General features: G+C 38.8%; 1 protein-coding gene across 5 annotated transcripts in view; it reads right to left on the reverse strand.

The window, feature by feature from the left end:
* The window catches only part of MDM1 (Mdm1 nuclear protein), a 49428-nt gene continuing 21953 nt past the window's right edge, over window positions 1-27475 (reverse strand). Inside the window, exons 3-17 of one of the 5 annotated variants that reach the window (XM_015628510.2) lie at window positions 21058-21231; window positions 20075-20180; window positions 18547-18899; window positions 18014-18130; window positions 15981-16121; window positions 14407-14540; window positions 12181-12280; window positions 9081-9119; window positions 8548-8723; window positions 7880-8161; window positions 5951-6096; window positions 5733-5827; window positions 4602-4842; window positions 3489-3557; window positions 1-1293 (exon numbers count right to left, since the gene is read on the reverse strand). In XM_015628510.2, coding sequence (XP_015483996.1) covers window positions 1187-1293; window positions 3489-3557; window positions 4602-4842; window positions 5733-5827; window positions 5951-6096; window positions 7880-8161; window positions 8548-8723; window positions 9081-9119; window positions 12181-12280; window positions 14407-14540; window positions 15981-16121; window positions 18014-18130; window positions 18547-18899; window positions 20075-20180; window positions 21058-21231 — 2280 coding nt within the window. In that variant the 3' untranslated portion in view covers window positions 1-1186. Of the gene's footprint in view, window positions 1294-3488; window positions 3558-4601; window positions 4843-5732; window positions 5828-5950; window positions 6097-7879; window positions 8162-8547; window positions 8724-9080; window positions 9120-12180; window positions 12281-14406; window positions 14541-15980; window positions 16122-18013; window positions 18131-18546; window positions 18900-20074; window positions 20181-20622; window positions 20730-21057; window positions 21232-27475 lie in introns of those variants that run through there. The other 4 variants (XM_015628512.2, XM_015628511.2, XM_033514264.1 and 1 more) reach the window with 4 other exon arrangements.

The raw sequence follows: 27475 nt of genomic DNA on the forward strand, positions 1-27475 counted from the left end.
TACAAGCAAAGCAAACAACCGTTTTTATTTTCAGTAATATGCATACATAATTACATACAAAATCAAAATGCAATCATGTGTGTACAAATTTCAAATTGTTCTTGTATAAAATTTTTCAAATTAAGTAGTATTAAAACCTGAAACCACACACAAAGAACTAAACTGCTTGCTAGCCACCTATTTCCTCTACTTAATCTTGTTTGCATCACTTGGAAAGATAAAATGAGCTATCTGATAAATCACAAACACTTTTCACTGTGACAGTCATAATGCTATCTGTCCCCCCAAAACAGGAAACTAAGATAAGAGCTAATTAAAAGATCAAAATCAAGGAAAAAAACATTCTTCAGAGTTTCCTTAAAAAAATCACTAATCCTCCATACCTGAGTTTGAAGTGGAGCTGGGGAACACCACTGGCTAAGGTGGCGGAATTGGCTTTTTCTAGAGAAGCTGAAATTAACACCAAACATGGGTCTTAGTCTACAAGACAAGCATTCATATCAGTATAGCTGACAAACAGCAGTACTGTACACTCTGACCTCTGACAGTCATCCTGGCCAAAAACCGGTGGAAAATGAACAAACCATAATGCTTCACTTTTCTTAATTCTAGAGTTAATGACACTCTATGTTAGTGTCATAAAGAAATTAGAATTTTTTGGTAAAAGGCTAAAAGCAGTAAAAGTAACTGTGTTACAGTGCTGTGTTATGTTGACAATTCATACAGTAATATAAACACACATACCACAGCTGCCCTTAAGGTAACTTGATAAAATAAAGCAACTGAGGTATTTGGTGAAGGACAGTGCTGCCCCTGAATACTGTTCCAGGTCATACTGCAGAACTGTAGCAGAATACCTTGAAAAGTCACACATAGATTCCATAAAAAAATAATTATCTCAGTGTCAAAAGGTGCCACTGTAAAAAAAAAGTAAAGCCTCACAAGGCTGTTGTAACATAGTGAATTAAGACCTAACTCTCAGATATAAAGAACATTAATTTTCAACATCATAAGTTTAAATATTTAATTTTCAATTGGAATGGCAAGTCCTAAAACTTGGGCCATATCAATGGTAAGGGAAAGGATGATGTGTGAAACCTACAATCACAATTTTTAAAATGTACATTACAAGCTATACAAAATACAGCAATTTAAAGAATAGTTTCTACACAACAGGAAGGAGAGGTTATGCCTTGCCCCAGAAATCCTTCCTCTTCTGAGCTCGTTCCAGTATCTGAGATGCAAGAGAACTCGATGCTGCCGAGCGAGCAGAAATCTGAGACAACCTGTCATCTGTGGAGAAAGCAAGAAGGGAATAAGTAAATAGGAAGATTAAACATACATATTCAAACACAGTTGACATTTTTTGAGTATTTTTTTATGCCCTCTTTCACAATGGATGCACCATAATACACTTCAATTTGATTACTTGGCAACTGACATGCTAGAGAAGAACTTCACAAGGAAGCCTCTAGTATGTTAGGTAAGTTTATGAGAGTTACATGCCCATCTCTTGAGAAACTCCAAAACGAGACCCCTGTGTTTACCTGGGAATTGCCCAATTCTCAAAGTCATCTGGGTCTTTACTCTCCTGTGTCAGGAGACCTCAGGAATTGTTCCTCTGCCACTGAAATTTATATAGACTAGACTTTGGTAATGACATATTCTTGGAAGTAACCCACTGCTTCAAGCAAAGCAGACAACCTTAGAATAATATGACTAAAATATCAGAACCCATGTTGCCAAAAAAGGCATTTCTGTGCCAAATCCAGCTAGTGTGCCAAAAGCTGCTAAAGGAACTTTAGGCTTTTGTCTTCTGAAGAAAACAGAAGTTTACCACAAAGACAAGAAGAAGCAGGCTTTAGAAATGTACTTTTGAAGGGCCTTCCTTTTGAATACAGGGTCCATTTCACACACAGTGAAACGCCTAAAACTAATCAGTCTTGATGTAGATTGCCTAAAAAAGCATATTACAGTTCTTTGACAGGATTATTAAAATGTTGCTACAGGTCAAGATGCTCTCTATGAAAAAGGACCATAATTACACCCATTCCCCTGCAATAGTTTAGAACGAAGTGTATCACTAGCTTCCAGACCCCTCACCAACCAAAAGAAAAAGAACAAGAAAAAATTCCTCATCTCAATCCAAACAGCACCAGTATTCTGTCAGTGCTTGAAGTAACTTTTCAGCAGAGTTTCTAAATTTTTAAAATACAGTGATCCTAATAGCCTGTAAAAGGATCACACACTATGTGTGTAACAACTATATTCCCATGTATGAGAAAACTGTGAACTGCACTTCTGCAAACTGACATATCATTGGAATAACTCCCAGGTTTGTACCTGAACAAATATGGGCATGCAAAATATCTGTGAGCTGGCACATTTTACCTGTTTCTGCAAGTTCATACATTACAATTCAGCTCACAGGGAAAAATAAAACAGAAACAGCAGCTACAGTATTTAATCTGTGTGCAGCAATCTGTGTGCAGCAAGCTGCAGAGTACTACAGGATTTTTGCATGTTTTATGCAGTTGCACAGAAGCTTGGCTGAGCCATCTGCACCACCTATACATTTTTCAGCCAACTGTAATGAATAAAACAGAGAATCAGCCTGAACCTTGGTTAAAACCCAAGGAGCAAAGAAGCCCCAAGGGGTACAGAAACAAGCTTTTGGTTGTTCTGGGGTATAACTATAAATAAACTGCAATCAGATATAAACCTGCTCTGCCCATACCCTGAGCTGAACCAAACACAGATGATTGCAACCAGCACAGCACCACACCAGACCTCAGACACCACACTAAGAAAAAGTGTATGCCAGACACAGTGCCTTTGGCTGACTCATGCTACTGAAAGAGTTTATTTGTGTCTGCCCACAAAAAGGCCAAGATGCAGCTGTGCAATGGCTGCTCTGATAGATTAACTTTAAAATAAACATTAAAAAAACAAGGCCAAAACAGCAATCAGAATAGCAGCATGCCACAAGCACCCTAACACACTTTATAACTAACATACCAATTTTATGTTGCACACCTGAGGCTAAAGTCTCACATGCAAAACCTTTATCTTAAAGTTTGTAGTACCTTTAAAGTTGCAACCAAAGTTACTCCAGCTGCAATTTGGGATGTGTTGCAGTTTCCTTTAGTTGCTATCAACACAAAGGCTTAAAAATGTGTGGGCAGGAAACTATTTTAGGTATGGAACTAAGCAAGCTACAGTAACGATATCAAGAGCCACAGTGGTCTATTAATTTTCAGCCACATTTATTGTTTTATTCATATTACCCTATACCTTCATATTCATACTTCAGATTGCTAGGTTGAACATGTTCAAATTATTTTGATGAAAATATGCTGTTATTACTCAGGCAAACACATAAACCAGTATTATTTACTGCATTCAGAAACATATCACATTCATGCAAAAGTTAAAATTTATTTAGGTTACATACATGATATATAATAGTACTTTGGGACAAGAAATACCTTCATCATTACGGTTTCTCTCCCGAAGGGGCAAATGGAAAGTTCTCACTTTTGGATTGCCAAGATTCCCTGTGACAAAAAGTCAAAAGGCACAGTTTTGAATCATTTCAAAACAGACTAAAGATAATATATCATTTTAGAACATTTTAGAATCTTGTAACATTATTTTCAAAACAAGAGTATTATAAATTGTACTAGCCTCCTTTACCCTAAGATGAGGTAAAATAACCTTGCCCCACTGTATTCTTCTCAAGACACTGTTCTTTGGTACATGGTACAAGTCACTTAATGAACTGCACTCAAGGTGCAGAACTATAAACTAGCACCAATTCTGATCTTTCTGAGGAAATTCTCTGAATTTCACCTTCCCACTTAACCTGACAACTGCTTGTTCCATTCTAGAATGGAAATACTACTTTTTGCTAGCCTCTATAATCAAAGGACCAAGAATTGTGGGACCTTAAGCGGCTATGAAAACTTTCTGGAATGGAGACTAAGGGGACAAGAAGTCTTTTCTTTACATCTCCAGTACCCTTAAACATCGTTAAAAACTTTTGAAATGCTTCTGTACAAATCCCTCCTCAGCCAAGAAAAGGTTTTTCTCAATATCCAATAAAGCTTCTAGAGATAGCTTTTTAGTTTCCTTATCCTCAGAAATAATTTTAAGGAGCTTACCTCTCAGAAATCCACAACTCCTTCAAAATAATACTGTATCATAAAGGTCCCACTTCCACACTGCAGTTAGTAATTGCAGCTGGAAAAGTGTCACACCATCCAGTTGCAGTTTAAATATTAAATATTAAAATTTACAGCTGTTCACACTAAACCAAATTATTCTCATGAGTATTTATTGAAATTAATAAAGCAAAATCAGACAACAAACTGATCACTGTAATACAGTGATATTAGTGGAATCTGAAACGAAGGTGGGTGTTGTGCACATTTCCTAACCAAGACTAACCAACCATTTAGTTAAAAAGCTTTCGTTTATAAACAGCACATTCTTTGTAGATACTGTAAGGCAGCAAGCTCAGCACCTCTTGGCCTGAGCACTGCACAGTAGTCATTCGCAGCCTGCATCACTCTAACACAGACTTAAAAAACAAAACCCACCATTATGCTGGAATTCTGGATCCTTAAGAGTCCCTTGAATACGATGAGAGGGACTCCAGCAAGGCACAGAGCAGCTTTTTGCTGACTTTGAGTGCTCTTGGTGGGCTGAAGCAAGAGGAACTTGCTCATCAGCAACCCTGTTAGGAGGCCACTGATCCTGTCTAAGTGGCAGAGGATCCACAGATCCCAGCCCAGCAGGTGCAGAGTTCAAGAGTGAAGTGGCTTCCATTTTCACATCAGGCTACAACATAATAGAAAGAAAAAAAAGGAAGGATGAGAAAAAGCACAAAACCACAACATCTCATATACAGCCTCCAAGTATAGATCCTCAGACATGCAGCAAATGTTGACTTTACACTATTATACTTCTCATGCAAGTACTCAAAGAAGATTGTGATTGTAAAGAAAATCTGTTCCTAATAAAATTGTTGAATATGGACTGAAAGTAATCTAATCAGGCCAAACCAAGAGCGTATTTTCTAAAACTATGATTTTTTTAGATTTTACAACATAACCAGCTCCTCATGCAATTGTGTCTGCTTCTATTACAGAACTTACTACAGAGGATGTATGCAGTTAAATGGTAGCTTTCTTTGTAGAATACAGTGCAAGCACAACCTGACAAAAAACCATCAAAATTTTGAGGATAACAATTCCTAAATGTTTCTGGTTTTCTTTTAGTAACTATGCAAGCTGCTAAGTAAAAGCAGCACAAAAGTCAAGAAAAGGAAAAGTGAAACTATTATGGCACATTAACCTATCTTTTACAGAAGCACCCAACCTATCCCTCTTGAATTTCTTCTAACTCAAGCAATCTGGAGCTGTCCCCTCTGTCAGAGGCTGCAATAATATTAAGGGGAAATCCTACTGACAACCTTTTTATTTTTCTGTAAATGCATCCCATGCATTTAGCCAAAGAAACCAAAGTGAAGCATATCTAATCTCACTCAGTAGCCTCAACTCCTTTGTTTGATGCCCCAAAAAACTACTTATTCAGACTGCTTTTTTTTAGTCACAGATACTGACAATTTTAAGCAAATAACAACTCAAGATTGCTTAAACAAATTATTCATTATTACTTAAAAAGCACATTCCTAAAATTCATAATGGTAAGTCTGTTTTCTGACTTACCTGGAAGGACCTTTTTTCTGTAGAGTTTGTTGCTAAGTTTCGCTTTCTCTGAAGTGAAGACTTGAATTTAGGAGCAGACACTAGATCAGTACCTCCTATTGTATTTGAAAAGATGAAAAATGCTTTATTACATTAAAAAATCTAATAAATTAATTCAATTTTGTGGGTTTTTTTCTTTAGTTCTTGAAATACTGCTTTGCATTTAGAAATGTTTTTACCAACAGCTGGGGTAGCGTGATCACGATGAGTCCTCGGAGTTCCTGCAAGAGCTCTCAGCTTCGGAGTAGGATGCCTGCTGCCTCTCTTTGAGGATACAGAAGAATCTGACACAGCTGCAGAAGTGTTCAATACTAAGGCATTCTCACTGAAAAAAATGAGTAATGATTAAAGGATTAGCTAAGGAAGGACTCAGGAGTCTTGCACTCAAGCTTTCTGTCTCCAATCCATTCCTACAATGAGGCGTAAGGTGAGACAGTTAAGGCCTTAACACCCCAACAGCCTGTAACTAAAGCATTTGCTTGCAAAGGGGAGCCCTGGATTCCAGCCCTTAAGCCTCAATTTTCTGTATTTTGAACAGTCTCAAGCTATAAATCCTGTCTCCCTCTGTTCTGAAAATCCCTGAGCATATTGCTGCACAATACAGAGGCCCAAAAGGAGGGATGGAAAACTTTGAACCCAGAACTACTTTGAACATGGTTGCTTGCCTTCGAGGTGGGAGTGTGGGTTTGACATTCTTCAGTCAATGCAGCGGAACTGAAGCCAAATATCCCCAATTTATATAACTGCTATAGCACCTAGGTTATAAAATATATATAATATGATATAAATATATATCTCATACATTATGTATGTAAATATAATAAACATCAGCATTACCACTTTAGTCTTCTGCCTCAGGAGCATTTCAAAAGGAGGTAGTGCTCCTCACAATGTGTAGAAACCAGATTCTAGCAGCACATGATAGACACATCTTGGCAAAGAATTCCTCATTTCTAGCTCCCAAGAAGGGGTAAATGTAAGCATTAATCTGCTCTGCATGGCTGAGTCCAGCACACACGCCAGAACACGCAGAACCCCACTGCAAGATGACAGTCTAGTTCATAGATGTCTCTGATTGACACTGTCAATTTTCCATCTATATCTACACAATTAAATAGAAACTTAGAAAGGTTTCTAGATGATGGCTTTGAAAGCCTGCATTTAATATCTTTTGGAGTCTAACATCTAAATTTATCTTTTTTGCCTGGTTTGAACACACAGTATTATCCCAAATGAATATAATTAAAATATTAATAAATTAAATTTAAATTAATTTAAAATTACAGCAAATTACAGTTTCTTACCAGTCATTAGCGCTGCAACACCAAAGATAAAATGCAATGAGGAATATAAAATGTGTAGCTGGCATGGTTACAAGGGTCAAAGCTATTCAGAATTAAATGTCTATCAAACTAAAATATTGTTCTACAAAAAAAGGTATGGAAAACTTGCACAGTAAAAAGCCAGAGACTTCTGAAACTAGATACAATCAGGATCTCTCAAATATCAAATACAGCACTATGCACATATTGAGCTGATCTCCCACTATTTGTATATACCCCTCCATGTATTTCCCACCTGTGCTTAGTAACATAATCACCATTGATAACTGGGTATTAGTTATTTTTTTCTCCTAAGTCCTTTACCTTTGTCCATGAAATTTTTTTAAGAAAAACAGATGCCTAAGTACATTATTAGCATTTATCCTGTCCTATCAAATTCTACACCATCAACTTGAAGCAAATCATGAGTTTTAATTTTCACTAAACTTGGCTGCTGTGTAATGAACAGTCTGTTCTAAGAGGCCCATATTGCCTATTTCATAGTTTTGGAAGAAAACATTAGAATCATTCACAAGCCTACAAACTTCTGTCTTGCAAGTTAGAAATGCAGCATTTTCAATGATAGGTCCATTTCCATCAACCAGCCCAGTGTCTTAAACCTTCTCATTCCTTATCATACTGTTCAAAACAGAAGTGCTACCACAACCAATTTACACTCTCTTACATACAAAAACTATTTAACCTACAAATTTCTGACCTGTTAAGAGGAAATACACACACACATATACATATATACATACACACCAAAAAAATGTTCAGTTTTACCCTTCAGTTTTCTTATCCTCTTTAGCATCCTTATTGTTTTCTTCTAATTGCTGGACCACGACTGCAGCCTGTTCATCTGTTTTTTCTTCCTCTTTCTCTTCTGTTGATTGTTGATTTCCCCTTTCTTCAGTACCTTCTTGTTCATCCCAAACTAAACGTCTTTCGACTGGAATGGTTAAAGCATCTGACATGTCTTTCCTTGTGCTGTCCTGATGTGACTGTTCTCTGGAGTCAGGTTGCTGTAGCACTTCAGGACTTGATGCAGCCTCTTTTTCAGAAACACTGGGTAAGAAAGAAGAAAGTAAGAATTTTGTATCACTGATTTGCAAAATATACATGTGACTATACAGAACACATTCATCCAGTTCAGTGCTTTGTAAGAAGTACAGCTCAGACATTAAGAAGCAGTACATTTGACGTGATGAATGGTTAAATTGCCACTAGTTTCATCTGATGCTAAAGCACATCCCATTTTCAAACTAGATTTTATACTCTTTCTATATTACCATTTCCAAAAATACAGTGTAAATTAGGGTTTTATTTTCAATTTAAACAGCAAATTAGATTATGAGAAGTTCTCAGAAAACAACTATTTCCATACAAGCCTATATTCAGCATTTTGCTTAGTTTCAAAGCTGCAGATTAACAGGCAGGAATGAGGACCTTACCTGGCAAGATCTAGTGCTCTGATGTTGTTGCTGATTCCTTCTTCTGAACTGGATGTTGAGGACACATCCCAAAGACTGTTATTATCAGACAGGATCTGATTGAAATGGTATCGGGAGAAATGTGTTCCCTCCACTCGTTGCCTGTAAGCCTTTGCTCTTTCTCGAAGCTCTCTCACCTACACATCAAGGTTTCATAAGTTTCACAGCTGTTTAAACTTCACTATTAGGCTACTATAAATATTTGCATTAGCTACTGGCAGCTAGAAGAGAAAGGCAAGTTACTCATAATACAGGGCCAGCCACAGCACAAACATTGCATGCCACAGTAAATGTAAGAAGAGGAAAGCAAAAATATTCAGTAAGCATATATTCAGTAAGCATGTTTGAGCCATGAAGCCAAAGCAAAATTGCCAATAATTCATTCCATGAGCACAAAAATTTCTGCAGTAACTATGAATAAGTTTAGTGCTAGATTCTAGTTTTTCCATCAGCGCTCAGACACAGTGCTCCAAACACTGAAAGATGCAACCAACCTCCAGATACCACATGGAATTTAGGGTGTTTTGAGATGCCTAAAGAGAAGAATACAGAGTTATTTTTAAATTTCTTATTTTTCCTCTCAACGCTCAAGAGTGATATTGTTATTATCACCTTTGTAACACTACTTCAGTCTAAGTAAGAAATTAAATACTAAAAACCTGTCAACATAGCTCTATGCTGCCTCCCTGAGATAAAATAAAAAGCTCTCTAACAAGTACAGTCAACACTGGCACTCCACCAGTTTTTTTGCCAAGCTTAAGGAAATTAATTTTGATTTCTAAACATCAACACTCAAAAATGCATTCCCCACTAATTTATGATAAATTCAAATCACCAGTTCTATTTGTATGTGTAAGACTGAGTTTGTATGCTGCAAACACTGCAACTGTCTCTAGCTACAAAAATATTAGTGAAAAGTTAAGATTAATACAAGAACTCTGGGTGTTACTGTATGCAAGACATAGTATCAAAATTATTCCTTCTAGGCTATCAGTAACTGCAAGAATGAGATACAAAACTGCTCAGGTTTTACTCAAAAACAATAAAAGTGGTAACCTCCCCTCTTCAAACATTATACACCATCATTTTTACAGCTAAGACCACTTAAACACTTGTTATCTTGTGTCCTTCACCCAAACACAATTAAAGTGCAGGGAGAAAAAGCAAAACCAAGAAGTTTATGCTTAAATTATTAAAAATAACTTTGTGATATCATGTGAATTCTGACTTATTAACAAATGGCCAGCAGGAAATAAGTATTTTGTCAAAGAGCAGGAAAGTAATACTGACATTTCCTCTACCACATTTTCAATGCTTTTCTTTTTTATTCTTCCCTCGTGATAGATTTCACATCATTCCTCCTGCAAGGAACAGAGTTAGTGGGCTAAACCTAGCTAATCCCACTAAAAGTAACTGGATGCAGCAGATGGATATCCAGCTAACATCCCACAATTTGACACACTAAACTTCCAAAGAATAGCCCATTAAAAATATATGCTTGTCATTTTCAAAGAAAAATTTTAAGTTTGATGTGCAAGTGATTTACTGGATTACTCACTTTAACTAGAAGAATAAAAAATTAATTATGATAGCCAGAACAGAAGGAATGTAAATCCCGACCAACAGGGTACTGCAGGGGGAGGAAGAATACTAAGTCTCCAGTGAATTGTGAAGAAATACAAAGGACAACCATCTCCGAAGCAGCAGGCAGCATTAACTCAGCAGGACACAGGCCCTAGAGAGTCCTACTGTGATTATGAATTGCCCACATTAATTTTTCAAAAGCATAATTGGAACTTTTTTTTCTGTTTGACTGCTGAAAAGCACCCTTAATAATAAGTGGCAGAGAAGCAGCTTACAAGTAATCACTACAGCTAAGGTGACACCAGGATTCCATTACAGCATTTGCCTGTTTGGACTCAGAAATTCCGAAAGCCTGTTCTGAACAGAAAGTCACTCACATGCCAAGTAACTTCTTTCTAGTTTCCTGCAATTCCCTCTTCAGCAAGAAAATCTCTGTGGAAAAGTCTGATGCACTCAAAATGTATCTTGATGGTGTGGGAAATCCTTGATTTTTCACATACTCTAATGAAATGCCACATGTAAAGTTGAACATTCATCTTCCACTTGCAGTCTCTTCATTCTTTCCCTCAACTATACTGCAGTGACTCCTCCCAGCTGACTGTGCCACAAACACACTGTATCCCAAGGCCCTCCCTTTAGTCAATTGCTCTTGAAGCTGAGCACTGCTCCTTATTGGTTTAAATGCTTCATGATGCAACATCAATAAACTGAAGTATTATCTGCCAGAAAAATGACATAATATTCTACAGAAACATTCAGTATACCACTTAGGCTGCATGCAATAGTTCACAACATTTTGCAACCTTTTAAGTCCTCTAACATCCTCTTGAGGCTGTTATGAATGAATGTAATGAATGGATTATCTCATGCATGCGTACATGAACGCTAATTATGAATCACCTCACACTTTAATATACTTTAAATATTGAGATCTACTTCTCTTGCACATTTTGTATGTATTCTATAATTATTTCTTTTAGCTTAAAGGAAAATTACTTGCTAGATTAAAGCTAGAATGAAAACACAGAACTGAAAGCTACCAGACTACTGCAATTCTCAGAGAAACTTATTTTCAAAGAGAACCTACATTCTCAAAGCCCAGCACCCTAGAACCATTTCCTCCAGTTCTACCTCCCACATCACCGTGGACCAAACTGATGAGGAAACTCACATTTCCAAGTATTTACCACAAAGGCAGCAGCACAGTGTCTCAAAGGTTCCCTCAATCAGCTAGGAGAAGACCATGTCAATTCACTGTAATCAAGAGTTGCAGAGCTAGCTCTAGCAGTTTCTTTGCACACTATTAATGGTTTAGATTTCCTTGACTAATTCAGGAATCACACTTAATAATGCTAAAAAATGGTGTGGGGTGTTGAAGCCACTCAGCATTTTCATAGTTCTGTCAAATGACTTCGTGTACAGTACAGTATGGATTGCAGTTTCTGAATAAACTACAAGAAAATACACTGACTGAAATTTGCAAGAAAAATTTTCAGTTTTACATTGCATATGACAGAATTCAGCTGACTGCTTTTAATGGATTCACGCATGGTAAGCTAACAAACTGAGCCTGACTATCAAGCCAACCTAGGCTGATACATATGCTGTCCTTTTCACTGCTATTCCCTTGGAATCTCCTATCATTCAGCTCTGTATTTTGAACACTTCTGCTTGTTACAACTGGGCTGATCATCAAGAATAACATTAACTATCACAAGAGATTCTGTTCTGAATGATCCTGATTGTACGGGAAGCAAAACTTCTCCCACAGTTTGAAGGTCACATTAATTTTATTTTTTTTTTTTTGTCTCATCATCTCATTTTTTTTCTCTCTGTATTATACTGACTTGTTAGAATCTAATTGTCTTTGTATACTCACCTTTGGGAATTTGAGTCATTAGCATTACAATCGCAAAGCTGTATCTTATAAATACCACAATTCAAAGTTTTTGCACCTAGAAGTCAAAATACAAAGCATACCCAGGCTTCAGATCTTCTAAGCATACTCACCTCATTGTGAGCTTTACTCTTAATGCGAGACCAAACTCCATCTTTGTAGAAATACTGGGCTGGAGACAAAAATTTTGAACTATATTCAGTGTTCAACTTCCTAAGAAATCAAGAATGAGGAGAGAAAAAAGAAGTTTGATACCCAGAATACCCTTTAAGAGCACTTTTAAAATTACTCAACCAGCATAAATCTACTTGTACCTAAATGCCAGTGAGACGCAAAAAACACATGCACAAACAACTCAAACCATGACAACTAGGAAAGCTGTGAAAAATACTCATTCACAGTTGGTGGTCCTTCAAGTAGTTACTCCTGTCTTTTTATCCTAGCAACACTTCCACCAGAAGCTTTTGCCCTGACAGCCAATAAGCAGAGCATAATACACAAATCAGCCTCAATTACTTCAATGCAAAGTGTGAGACCTTGATTTAAGTCACTGATGAAGGTACAATTAAGTAAAAATGCCTGTTTTGTCATTAATGTGTCTGAGACATTTCCTTCTATGAACTCCACTTTAAAGGCACTCTCCATATGGGTGGGGTGAGCTGCTGGGGCTAGAAACATCTGACTGCCAGAACACTGGTCAGTATAATTCATCTATGTCCTAGAGACTTTGATCTTCAGCAGGCCTCAGTACTTGAAAAGATGGGTTCATTTTTCCCTTCTGCCACACACATACAAACACAGAAAAATTAAGATTGTGGAACCTATAGCAGGCAGTAAGCAGTACTTCGAGTCCTTAAGCACCGAACTGTGGATGTATCAGCTTAAATCTAAAGATATTTTTGGATTTAATCATGCTTCAGAACATTACCAACTTAATTTTAATATATTCAGCACAGGGTGGAAAAGCCCTATTTTTCAATCCTTCTTCAGAAATAGGTCATAAAAGCCTGAAGTCAGAGAATAAAATGAACATTGTGAAAAGAAAAATATGAAGGTCAAATAACCCTTTATAATCAAAATTTCTCTCAGTATGTCCCTTTCTTTAAAACTGACAGAAATCCTTCACTTTTGGTTGCAAAACCAATGGATTAGCACAAAAAACACAACACTGCTGTGCCTTGATCCCAGTCATTCTGCTGCAAAAGCAAGCTATGCATTGTAACACAGCTTGCATACAAGTATCAATCCTGTCTGCATATTGAGAACTTGCACATTTTGACAGCTATTTGCCCAGTGATTTTTTAAGAGAATTTTGTCTTGTGCTACTACACTGAAGGCATAAGAGGCAGAAATTTGCGCTTAGATGAAAAGATCCCCAGCAAATGATCAAGAATTTTGCATATTACTCACTACAAAATTGACTACAATCTGCTGCAAAGAGTAAGAAAACCAAATAGCTAAAGGTTTTAGCTATACTATATCCATTCACTTTTCCATAAACCAATTTTACTTCATAGAATTTTGGGTGATCATTTTGTAATCAACTCCAAATATCCAACAGCATTCAGACAGGTAAGTCTCTTCTCCCATCTTCAATCTAATGTCTTAACACTGCCACAAAGAATGAAAGCAACTGCTGGGGCATGTGTTAAGCACAAATATAGTAGAGATGGATTATCTATGCATTTTAAAGCCTACTTCTTGGCTTTTATTGCTCTTGACATATCTCAGATGTGTATGAAATGGAAATAAGAGTTCAATTCTTGCAATGTAGGCATGTGGCAGAAAGAAGGTGGTACTCTGATAGCACTCAATAACATAAAATTTCACTCCATTTCCATACTTGCCAGATTACTCTAAACAGGACAGATTTCTTTTCTTTACCTCATGTGTTTACTTTTGTCACTCAGGTACAAAAGGCCTTACAGACCAGAATAAGCAGGCATCAAGTACAACAACCACATTTTAAGGTGTGGAGTGGGCACAGTAGGTAAGGAAGTTTGAAAAGTGACTACAACTTCCAAAGCACCTGTTGAAGTTAAGCAGCACCACTGCGCTGATTTTACTTCATTCATGTTGTAGTCATTAATACTGCTATTACTGCATCACAAGGTTCAACTGGAGTGGTCACAAAGCTCCCACTTCCACTTCCCAGAGAAGAGGATGGAAATTGACATCAGGTTTAGATGTACCCACAAGCAGCTCAATCTCAGTGCTGCAAGGGGCATTTGCCCCTGCAGCTGCAGGGTTGTGTGGTTAAACGTCCATAGTCCATCGTTCTAAATACCAGGCTGCTGTACACCTACTCACTAGTCTAGGTTTTCCTATTTTATACATACCCACGACTTGTATGTAAAGTGAGGGGCTTTGGACTGATATGTTGCTTATTATTTTGTTTAGGATGTTTCTGTTCTGATTTCCCTTGTTTTGCTGCATCTTCTGCTGGTTTTTGAAACGGTTCTTCCCTCTTACTCTAAGGCAAAGATAATTTTAAAAATACCATATTAGCTAACAGTCTGAAAACCCTCATACTTCTTTTGACATCAAGCACTTGCAAATATTTAATTTTAGTGTTTGCTGTTTTGAATATTTAATACAAACAAGAATACCACATTCTTTTATTAACACAAAAATAAACTAGCAAAATGCCAAAGTTAAGATTGAGTGCAACATTCAACTAGCTAGATGATTCATTTTGACCACTTTACAGAATTAATTCAACATGAAACACAGAAATAAAATATTATCTACACATTCTAACCTGAGTGTAGAAGGCAAAGTTTAAAATATTTATTTTGTTTTATATATGTTTAGATTGATTTGTTTGGGTTTTACACTAAAGATTCTCTTTCATGATTATTTCATTCTTTCTGAAATCCAATGTATGACTTCTGATTCTGACAGAGATCTTCACAGATACTGCTCAAATTCAATTTAAACAAAAAATAAAAAAAGTCCACCAAAATCCCCCCAAACTTTTTCAAGATATTCATACGAGATGAGGTCCAGATAAATGCTACCTGCAAGCCTCAGGCCTTTCAACCTTTCTTCATATCTACTTAAAGAGGCAAAAGGGCACATAAAATTTCTCATTTCCAGATGGGATTTAAAGAACTGGGCAGGTCTGAGTTTTAAATGATAAAACCTCCAAGCTAACAATCCCCTCAGAAGTACCAATGAGTTAAGCCAAGGCACTGCATGTTAAGTACACCTTTTGCTCAGCAGTGGTGCTAACGAACACCTTGTTTCACAACGCCCTTTCTGTTCTATCAGCACCAGAGATGGGTAGTGAGGAGACTCAGATTAACTGGGAGCATCACACAGCTGGTACAAGCCAGGCCAGAAGATTCCTAAAAAACCAGAATGACAGATTTTTGGAACAGGTCCTAAGGGAGCTGACTCAGAAAGGCAAAAAAGGAAGATGTATGCCCAGTGGAAGCAAAGTCAGGTGACATGGAAAGACTACAGAGATACTGCTTGCCACTGTGGGAAGAAAATTCACTATCTCTGATTTGTGACTTTCAAAGATTTCCAGACCTCCCATCTAGCCCTACTGCACACCAAGACACAACACTGGCACCAATCAGAGGATAAATCAGAGATTTATATTGCAGAAACTATCCTAATTACTAAAAACAAAGTGTCAATTGGGAATCAACAAAAAAAATCACTGCAAAACTCAGAAACTTAAAACTGAAAAAAATGCTGTACAGAGGACCCTCTACAGAATCCCCCAAGAGCAGAGCTTCACAGAATTATTTTCAGTCTTTCACAGCAAAACCACTACTGAGTCCAGTGTCACTATCAACACAAAATAAATTCAACCTAAATCTACCCCCATACAGAATAGATCAAATCTGCAGAGGTACTGCTAAAGCTTTTCTTTCTGGGAAGTATTTACTTGTTAACACACCAGAAATTCTTTGTCTTCTGAACCACCTCTCTCTTGTGGACTATTAACAGGAGACCCTTTGGAATTTCTCTCATATGCAGTTTCAGAAGTAATGGCAGGAGGTTTAACCGGAGGTATGGATTTCTTTGTGTTGCAAATCAGCTGCGTGGGAGGAAGAAAACAAAACAAAGAAAAACAGTGTGATTTATTCACCTTAAGGCTAAATTTTCAAAATCTGTTAACTAATTCACATAAATACACTCATATAAGAGCAGAGGGACAGTCACCTGTACAAATACAGCATGTGTTGACTAATGAACTTGTAGGAGAAATTCAAGAAAAATTTAAATACACATAAGAAAGATTTAAAAGTGACTAAGTCAGACAGAGTTAAGCCTGTGATCAAACACTGTTCTTACTGAAGTTTACTATCAGAGGTTTTATTTATTTGTTCACCTTCAGAGCTGTATGTAGGATCAGTTTTTATAAAGGCATGTCATAAAACTTCCATTTGTGTCCTCAGTACATGTCCTGTCCATAAGTAACAAAAAACTATCCTGAGTTTTAGAGCTGGATGCTTAGAGCTTGGGCAAATTAAAATCCACTCCTTTCCAACTAATTAGTGTTATAATCAAGATAGTAGTATTATAGTATTATAAATCAAGGTAGAGAATTCACATGTGGTCATGTATTATCTCCTCATAAAGCTCAAAATTTCAAGACAGTACCATGTGTGAGAAGCATGCATTTTCCATAGATTTGCTATGAGAATTTAGGTCTGACTTAAAACCTAACTTGGACAACTTTGATGTTTTCACAGAATCTCTTCAAGGGAAAGGGACTGTCAGTATTGAGGTATATTGTCAGTCATACCATATATGTGAAGATCATATTCACAGTCATATCATATTCAGTGAAGAATAAAAATTTGTTAATATGTATAATTTTTATCATTAAATTTTCCATAAGCTACTTATCCATGGATGTATAGTGTCTATAGACTTATTCTCACTCTTTCCTCTTCTGTGTAAGCTGTGAAAAAAAGCTTTTTTTCTGAAAAAAGCACAATGCTCAAAAGCATTCATAATGAAATTATCAAATTGATTGCACACAATCAAATGGAATTCTCTTTGACTTTTTCCATAAGGTGACTTTCTGAAAACTGCCTCTTCCTCAAAAGGTCCTTTGAGGTCCTTCTCTATACTACTGGCATGTATTTCAGTGAGTTTCCATTGGATAAGGGGCAGCTGGGAAACATATCCTGCAGTAAATCCACCTGCTTGGTACTCCAACAGAAAAAGATATGATAGTGACTATCTTAATTATCAACATTGATTGCCTCTGAAAGATGTTACTGACCAAATCCACCACCTGAGGATAAAAAGAGCACACCATCTCTAGTAACCCCACTAATGTATATGCTTCTAGTGAAGGAAGAGAAGACAAATGCAGGAATGCCAGTTTTACACTGTAGAATGACCAAAGGACTGAGTCTCCTAGAGCCTGGTCCCAGTAAGAGTTAACTGAAAATACAAAGCAGTCTCACACTCAGTTACTCTTTATGATCTCACCAAAAAAAGCAGCATTTTCAACCCTACAAAGCCCAAAAGCTCATGAGATATATTAAAACATCACAAGAATATCTTAAAATCAGAAAACTCTACTTTGAAATATAAGCTGTTCTCATGAAAGAATAAAACATTAGAGAGACACACCTTAGGGCTTAGAAGTGTATGTGCACAGAGGTGGAGACTAAGAAACTGGGGCAACACAGGTAAATTAATGCAAACAGAAGAACAGGACCCTGTTAGAAAGAATGATATACAAGGCCTAAGGAGAACAAATACTTGGGCCTAACCACAATAAAGAATCACATGGAACCAAATCCAATCTTGATACACTTTTGTATAGTGACAGAGAAAAATAAATATAACAACATTAAAGTTTGTAGTTCCCGCACCTAAAGAGCATAAAAAGGAAATCTTTTTGAAAGAAAAACTTTGCTGATACACAAAAGAAAGTATTCATTTGCTTTTTGGATTCTATAATGTTACCTGTTCAGCTGCAAGTATTGGTGACTTTTCATGAGGACTCTTCCAGACAAACTGGCTTTGATATTCAGAATTCCTGGGGATATTTATGTCTGCTTTTCTCTGAAGTGCTCTGTGAAACTAACAATGAAATAAAAAAACAAACAATGACTGTTTCCTTTCCTACAGTATTTTGCAACTTCTTTCAACACACGCTTCCAAAACAATGGTTTGGGTTTTGATTTCAACAACAAAATGGATGTAAAGTACATCTTCTCATTACGGCAAATTGCCCCAAAAATATATATATATTGGCTAAATCCTTGTTTAATTGAAATCAGCAGTGGTGACATATTCTGAAGATGCAAATGAAGAGCAAATTCTATTAAGTAGCACCAAAATCTCATCTCAAACATACTCGTCTCCCAACAAAGAAACTACAAGAGTATCAACAGACAAAAACAAGGAAAGAGTTTGACATGACAGTCTGAGCATGTGTGTAAAATTACTGTTAGAAATTTTTAGACTGGTCAATTAAAAAAACCCTACTCCCTTACCAAATTACCCATTTTTTCTGATTCCTTTTTTGGAGATAAAAATGCTTCATTTTGATTTGGTGGAGCTTCTGAGGGTGATTTCTTCATGTTGTTCTCTGCAAGGGCAAGAGCTGTTTCACCACCAGAATCTCCCACATGTGACTGAACTTCTGGGGGATGTCTGAGTCCTTCTGGTGTTTCAAGCTTTTCCTGATTCACATTATTGTTGTTGTGGTCAGGGTGCAACTCGGCAGCTTCTGTTTCCAACGCATCATTCAAATCACAATCTGCTGTCCATTCAAGGGACTTCGAAATCTGTGGATTATGGTAAGGTACCCTTCTCTTGGAAATGAATTTTGGTTCTCTTGTGATTCCTGAGAAAAAGCCAGATTAGATTTAACAGAAACATTCACTAAACACATAATATCACTCTACAACGAGAATAAACTGGAAGTTTATCGTATCACTGATTACTAGAAAGCTTGGAGCAGGGACAGACTATGAATTATGGGCATGGCTGTGAAATTATCATATCACTGATTACATGTTAACATGCTTAGACGTTTAAGTGTTTCAGAATCCGTGACAGTCCTCAATATGAGGTACCCATACACAGACCCATGTGCAAGGGAAAGCAAGGTTAAAGAAAGATGTATTTTGCAGTAATGGAAGGAAGAAGTAATATATCTAAATCATAACCTTTAGCAAGATTCAATTACTTATTTAAATGTCTAGCACCTTGACTGAAAAAAAAAACCTATTGCCAGTAGTCAGTTCTTAATTACAAGGCCATAATTTAGAACACTTATTATTGTAGGAATGAATGCATTGTACTCAAATTACACAAACTGCATAGAGCAGTTGCAGTGAACTGCACAAATGTTTTTTCCCTCTGCTTTGTGTCACTACAATAATTATTATTTTTTACTACTCCTTTTCAAAGCACTGCAGGTGTCATCACTCTTCAGCTTACTACTCTTCCTCAGTTCCCTACAGGCCTTTCAATCCAACCACTATTTCCTCTTCATCCTGCTTTCTATCCCCACATTTCCCTGTCATGATAATGCCTACAATCCTTAAATCCTACCCTGCAGTATGACAAGGTTTTCACTGTAGTGTCTGACCTTCTCTTTTAGTTAGCTGTACCTATTAAGTTCATAACAACTTAATCTCTTCTTAAAAATGGAATTCTATTTACTATTTCCATACATCACAGATAACCCAATCCCACCCTCAACACACCCTATATGGGTTAGCACTGCACCTGTGTTTCATGTCTTAGCTTACGCTGCATGTCAGAAACTACTTTTTTTTCCCAAGGTTTATATAAATATCACTGATTGAAAAAGAAAGTTTCAATGCAGCCATAAAGAATATGGAGTTCAAAAAGACATATGACATGGTAAATGATGACCAAGATGTACTTTTAATTTAATTACAAGGTGCACAAACCGTAAACAGCGACGGTTCACTGTGGCCACGCACTCATCACAGCGAAACTTTCCGGACCTAGGCTGCAACCAAGGGGGCAGCTTCCAGGGGCACTTACCAAACTGATCCGACCGAAGTCCTGCCCACAAGGATTTCTGCTGCTGGGACGGGCTACAAAACTCGGGGCTTCTCCATTTGAAGTTTCTCTTGTATTCACTCAGTCCCTACAGCAAACAGAGAGGAGTCTTGTCAAGCCACCGGTGCAAATCCTGCTTCACTGCTCCTGCCGGTATCAAATCTCCCAAACGGGGAAAACAACAACACGCTGCTGCAGGATGAGCTAAGCTGGCAGGTTGCTCTGCATCTTCCTAAACCTACCCCCGTCGGAGAACAAAAAGTACTGCTGAGAAAACGCGGAAGTGTTAATATAAATTTTTTAAAAACCAAAAACGTGTCTTATGTCTTCAAGTGAATGGCTTCAGGAACAAACACAGCCTGGATTCGCCGTCACCCGCACGACAGAGCTCGTTCTGTCTTTACTGCCGGGTGCCGTAGCGCAGGGGCCTTCCCTTTCCCGCTACCCCAGGACCGGCCGCAGCCCCGCTCCTGCCGCCCCTGAGCCCGGGGCCGTGCCCGGCCCGCCGAACCCGCTCCCGTTCGGCTCACCCTGAACCGCACGGGCATGGTGTGGTCGCGGCCACCGCACCGCCGGGGCCCGGAGTCCGCCGCCGGCCCGGCCCGGCCCGGTCCGGTCCGCCTCCCCTCAGGGCCCGGCCCGGTCCGCCTCCCCTCAGCTCGCCGGGCGCCTGCGCGGCCGCCCCGGGCGGGCGGGGAGGGCCCGGCCGTGCCGCTTTCCCCGGGCCCGGTGGCGCGGCGGGCTGGTGTCGGCCCGGTGTCCGCACTGAAAGGCTGATCCCCGGTCACGGCGCTGTGCGGCCATCTGGGGAGGCACAGCGGGGAGGCACCTGGTGCTAATGCATCGCAAGGCCCGAGGGAACTTGAGCGCCTTCGTTACAAAAAAAAAAATCACGTGTCCATGCATGCAGCTTTATGTTGCTACAAAAATAGCCTTTCGAGAAAGGAAAAAAAAACGTTTCCTACCCTTCTGGAGCCTCTGCTGCGATGGCGTGCCGGCTGCCGGTTCGCCTTCGCCACCTCACCCGACCTCGCCACCCGGTCAGGAGGTCCTAATCCACCTTCTCGTTCAGATCTTCCCTCGGGGGTCGCTTTTCTCACTGCCTTCCCCTTGCTAATCTCCATCCTGGCCGGTTTGGACTGTATCACATTAAAAAGAATGGAGAGGGTGGTAAAAACCAAAACGTGCACAGATGGACGTACCGCCCAAGAAGAGCCCGGGCTCTCTGTTTACACTCCCCGTTGCCCGTGGCTGCCGAGCCTCCCCGTGTTCCCTCCCCAAAAGCCTGTGCTGGGGAAAGCTGTGTCTCCTCTGCCTCGGCAAAGCGCCCTGCCAGGCACGGCAGGACTGTCAGTCCCGGACACACTCGCTCTAGCAGAGTTTGGGTCCGCTGGGACCCCGTGTAACTGGTGAGCAACAATTTTTTTGTCTATGTGAGAGCATCAATCTGTAATGAAACGCTTGCGAGCAAAGTAAAATGTTCTGCGATGTGAACAGCAGCGGGGGGAGCAGAAGAAAGGTGTTGTACTGATAGTGTTTTCAAGTTCCATACATCTTTATTCGTGAATTTCGAGATCAGGACAATAATGTTGCTATTATTTACTTGCCGATTACACTTGAAACTGCTAGGTCCACCATATAAAGTTGTTTGTTTTGTTATTACAGTGATTTATTTTGTAATGTTCAATCGGGTCTAGTTCAGTACATTTTCTAAAGCAATGTGCGAACTCGCTACAGAATGCGAAAAGCCAGCTGGCAAAAATACAATGTTCAAAATACATATTCCAGGTTTGCCAGGAATCTTTCCTCTTTGATATGTATGGAAACCAGGCCAGACATAATTTCCATATGTTTTTAGGGAGTTTTTCAATTGTCAAACTACAAGTGCTTTTATAGATGGTTTGGGGCTGGCTGAATTTGGAGATGGATTTGATTCTTTATTGCAGAAACATAGTAGGACACCACACCATCCTGACATGCAGACTTTTATATTTCTTCATGTCTCTTTTTATTTTTTTAAGATAAAACACAATAAATTATCCTGAAACAACAGAATTCACATTCCTCTTTATGCACCGATTGATTTAAGTTGAATTTTAGATCTCCTTATAGCTATGAGATAGGAATAGCTTATGTGGGGGAAGCACTTTAATAAATATGGCAAACATTGAGCTACTAGTGTCTTTACCTCATGCTTTTTATTACTGCTGATGTATACCAGCCACTTCAGGTTCAATGCATACACATTACTAAACATGATGTAAGAATGCGAAGATGCTTAGGCCAGTAACAGTGTTTCCATATGAGGGTTGAATAAATAAACTAATAAATGAATAATGAAAGCATAAACATGGATCTGTGTTGATCAAAAAGTTGCACTGCATTCACAAACCCACAGTCTGGAAAAGTAGGAAAGGATTGTTTCCAGTTTTCTGGAACATAAACTTGCAGAGAGTGATGTAAGTGTGTATCTGTCAGTAACTGGTCTGTATAATTTATTGGATCCTAATGTTTAAAGAAGTAAGCATTTAAAGCTTGTGTTGTTAAATTAGACATCTAAGTAATTCTGAGTTCAAGTCACTTCACATTTCTGTAACACTTGAGAGGTTGACAATCTTTTTCCTTTATTTTCTGTAAAGCAAATATAAGTATTTTAATTTGCCTTGCTGATTCCTACTCCAGATCTAGATTATCTTACTGCTGTTCTTCAAATTAATCAAAAGATTCCGTTTCTTTTGATAAACCATGTACAAAAATTATTTTGATTTTTTTATGTGTATAATTTCAAATGCGTAATTTGTCACCCATATTTTTTTCTCTTCACAGCTTGTTTTCCCATTAGCATCACCACATCTTGCTATACATCCAGACCTAATCTTTGACCTTTTCTGTCTCTTGACACCCATACTCCTTGAACTTCAGCCTGTGAGCAGCTAATTATTACATCTAATGAAACAGGGACCTTCCCGTGACCTGTTTCTATAGCTACTTGTAAATTTGGATCCCACAGGCAACCCTCCCTTAGGGAGCTGGTAAGCTTAAGTCTCTTTCTTTTGGTTTAACACTGATGGTGTCTCTTGCCAAAACTCAGAGCTTGATGTATCAGCAGCTCTTCCTCCAGCCAAAGAAGGCTAGACACAGCTTGCTGTGAAGCCTGACAACTCCACTCCATGTGTCAGCCTAAAGGGAATCAAACAAGAGCAATGAAACGTGTTCCCTACCTCCAGAGTCTGTAGCCTCTGGCACTCACTGGTACAGGAGTAAAGGAGGGGTGGTAGCACAGCTGGCCTGGCTCAGGTCCCACGGTTTTACTCTTAAGAGCAAATGTTTCTTGTGAAAACTTGTCCCAGCTTATTTTACAACCCATTTAGAAACTGCAGTGTTAAAACTACTTTAATTTTAGAAGTCATTTCAATCCCTTTTTCAAGTGACAGAGCTGATCCAGCAGTTTTTAAAGGACAGTGTTTTGTTGCTTACAGGAGTCTGGGTTTGAAGATATCCTGGCTTCACATCCCTGAGCTTGGCAAAAGCATTAACACTCATCATCTTAAAGTAGTCTGTCTCTCTGGTGCAATTTCATTCTGAATAGCAAAAATGCTTATATAGTTCTTCTTTATAGCTGTAAAAGAGGCCATAAACATGAAATATGAATAGACAGATCCAACTCTCAACCTACCATCTACTTATTTGTGTATTGTACATTCTCAGGGCAAAGCACTGTCAAAAGTGATAGCTGCCTTTGAGAACTTCATCTTTAACCCCAGACAGGGCCAGACATGTAGAGCAGGGCTTTCGACAACCGAGGGCTGCCAACCTCCATGGCAACCCAGGGTGATCTTGGATCTTTAAAATGTCTTAGATCAGACCATTTTGGAAATCAGCTTCCTTAGCTCAAGGTTCTTCCCTCTTTAAAGTGAGAATAAGGAGATTTTTAACCATAGTTTGGTGTCTGCTAATCATGAGGGTTGGTTTGTTTATTTTTATAAAAGCACAAGGTAGTTTTTAAAAAGTGTAGAATTCCAGTTCAGAAGAAGAACAGAGTATCTCAAATGTGTGTAGATGATGAAAAACCAACCATGGCCAACTTCATTTTTTACATTAGAAGAAAAAAGAAGGCAGGAGAGCGTGTGTCATTTTGATCTAATGGTCAAGTGAAGAGCACAGAGAAGCCACAGCTGCTCATCCTTCAGCAAAGGAGCTTCCACCCATTTTGTAGGTATAAACAACAGTGATCTCTGCTTCTGTATGGAGCACAGAGCATTACTTTGTGATATGTGTGCAGCTCTATGCACTCAGTCATTACCAGTCAACGTGACTGTTCATACTGTAGAAGTAATTTCCTTTCTGCTTTTAAAGGTGCGTAAGATTTGTGTGCTGAGGTAGCAAAATTGTGCAATGCTGGCATAAATAATCTGTTCTGACAGCCCCTAGGGGAGTAACTCCTGTAGACAGGATGTGTGAGTATTATCCCAGGATGATCTGATGCATTGGTAACTGCGTTGTAACAATGGAAGCATGAGATGTACCACGCCTTTGGTGGGCAGGCTCAGCTGGGTTGGCAAGGTAATGCAGCTCAGCTTCAAAAGGGAAGGCAAAGAAGCTAATAGTCACTGTAGAGGACCATCTGTTAGACAGACAGAATTCTCCATGTTGTATTAAGAAAACTTTTCATAAAGTTCGTCCTGAACTTTAAGTGAATTTTTTGTTATTTTTCATTTCTTACTTTGCTCTGCATGCCATTTTTAACAATAATCTGTTATCACACTATTGGTGCTATATACATACATCAGTAAGAAATCACACTTCCATGATGCTGACTCATAGCCACTTAGAAAGGAAGACTCATTAAGGGAGTGCAAATTAGCTACAGTGTCCAAAAGAGAGTGTTCTTTATGTTTGGAATCAAGATGTGATCAGCTATGCTTCTTCCCTGCTACTCCTGGCAGTATCCTTCAGGAGCTGGACAGATAGAAGTCTATTTCAACAGCCCTGTAGGGCAGAATGAAAATCTTGTTGTCCTGGCCTTTGTCTGCCCTACGCATACACACATCAGCTGGTGTACATATTTCTTACCTGTATTTAGGTATTGGAATAAATCTGTTTGTACCTGGTTCTGACACATGTGGCTGTTCACAATGACAAGATCTTCTGAACATTCTGTATGAGCCTTTGGTTACTGCAGATCAGCTTTACAGTTGGAATTATGTTAGGCAATACACAAGAATATTTTGGGGCACTGAATACTGCATCAAAACGCTGCAGCCTTATGGTGCAAATTGCTGCAGGCACGTGATTTGAATGTGCTAAAAAAGTGTTTCAGTTTTTATTGGTTTTGAGTATATTCTGTCCATACCACACCAGTTCCCCCGATCAACATAAAGCCAGTATAAATAACAAACTCTGTACTCTGGATAACTCACCAGAAATGCCATCACGTGCTCCTGCCTGGTAGGTGATTCGGTGCCACACAAATCAAATCTTAGCGATCTTGTCAGCATGTCCTTACTAAAGCTGAAATTCCTTATTTGTCTGAGCTTCATTTCTCTCTGACATACATATGAGCACAAAGAAATCTAATATTTACCACCACAGCTGTTTTCTACCTCCTTCCCCATCTGCAGCCCCCCAGGAACACCATTCTAATAATGTCTTGTGTAAATAGCAGTTGGCAAAAATCCCAAAGTCCCTTCTACAGCAGATATGACATCACTGTGACACACATATCTTGAGTTTCTTCAAAATTTTTCCAGGTAGTGTTCACCAGGGTAACTGAGAAAGCTGAGGATGTTCCTGGAGGGCCTTACTCATCTTTGGCTGAAGACAGTGTCAGTCTTTGTGTTGGCTGCAGGGGATGCAGGCGTGGAGTTACAGGCTGAGCCAGGCCCTACCCTGGCCCTATCCTGGTGGTCCCAGAGAGAGGCCCAGTGGTCCATGTTGCTGTCTGGCACTTGTTAATGAGATTTGCTGAATGCAAGACCTGTACAGTTGATCCTGACTCCACACATTCCCAGGTAGAGAAAACCACCAGGTGGGGATGGGCTGAGGACACACAGCAACACTGTCTCTCAGGTAAAGGCTCATCTGGCAGCAGCTCCCCCAGGACAAGGCTGGGTCCCAGCTGGAGCCTCCCCATGGCACCACCTGGGGACCTCTGCCTTGGCTGCACTGACTGCATCATGCCTGAGCCCTGGCAGCCAGACCTCCTGGTGGTGGGATCTTCTCAGGACCTCTATTAAATGGGTGCTGTTTTTACAGCTGGTCTGCACAAATAAGATGGTTTCTAGTATTTTCTTTCAATCTGTGTCAAAATTTAAAGTTTCCAATACCACTTGAAAAGGAAAATGCCACCCAACCAGCAATCTGGTCCTTATCACAGCTGCTCAGTCTCAGTACCCAAAATGTAAGTTTCAATCAATTTAGTCTTGGATGCCTTTTCAACTTCAGATAAACCAGAGCTTTGTGTACTTTACAGCTTCCAGAAAATATCTTCAATTAAATATGATACTTTGAATTCATTTCAAAATACCTGACTTGCTATGATACACTTCCAAAGATAATTTCATTAGGCTTTTTCTTTCTGTGACAGCACCTGGGAACAGAATGCTGAACCTTTATTCTTCTAAGTGGCTCCCACTGAAATCAGTGAAGCAAACTCAGATGTATAGTCTGCTGAAGGTATCCCTTTTCTTTCCACAGACCAAATCCAAATATAGGGCCATTGATGACCATCTGCTGAGATCTAAAAAGGAGTATGTCCTATAATCTTTTATTTTCTAGTCAGTGGCTTGAACCTGGCCATGTGAGTGGTGTTTCGATGTCATTCATGAGAACCATCAGTTGTGATTTCTGGCAAAATCTGAATAAACTTTGTTGGTTTTTAATCTGGAAATAGCAGCAGAAGGTTTATGATCAAAATATCTACCTGCAGATATGCTGGATGTTACCATCATTAGTTGCAATGAGCTGTCAGAATCTAACCCTCAATGACAATATAAGGTGAAGAATAAAGTTGTAGCTGTCACATCCTGAAAGTTCTGTTGATGTAAGGACCAACATTCCTGATGACCTCAAGAGAAGCAAAAAATTATCTTGTTCTAAAGAGAAGGATGGTGAAAGCATTAACCTAAAGAGCAATGTCATAGTGAATTAAAACCAGCAGTCATGGTAATTAATTGTTTTTAAAGGTTACTTCAGGCAGTCCTGAAGTATCTTCTACTATCAAAGCCAAGTTGAAATTCTCTCAACAGACAAAGCAGTCCTTCATCTGTACCGGGATGTAAAGTCACAGGAGAGAAGCCTTAGTAGTAGGTAGGTTTGCAAATATCAATTTTAAAATAAAAACATGTAGGAAAAACATCTTTCTTTTGGGTGACTTATGCTGCA

Source organism: Parus major, chromosome 1A (genome assembly GCF_001522545.3).
Source record: "Parus major isolate Abel chromosome 1A, Parus_major1.1, whole genome shotgun sequence".
Lineage (NCBI taxonomy): Eukaryota > Metazoa > Chordata > Aves > Passeriformes > Paridae > Parus > Parus major.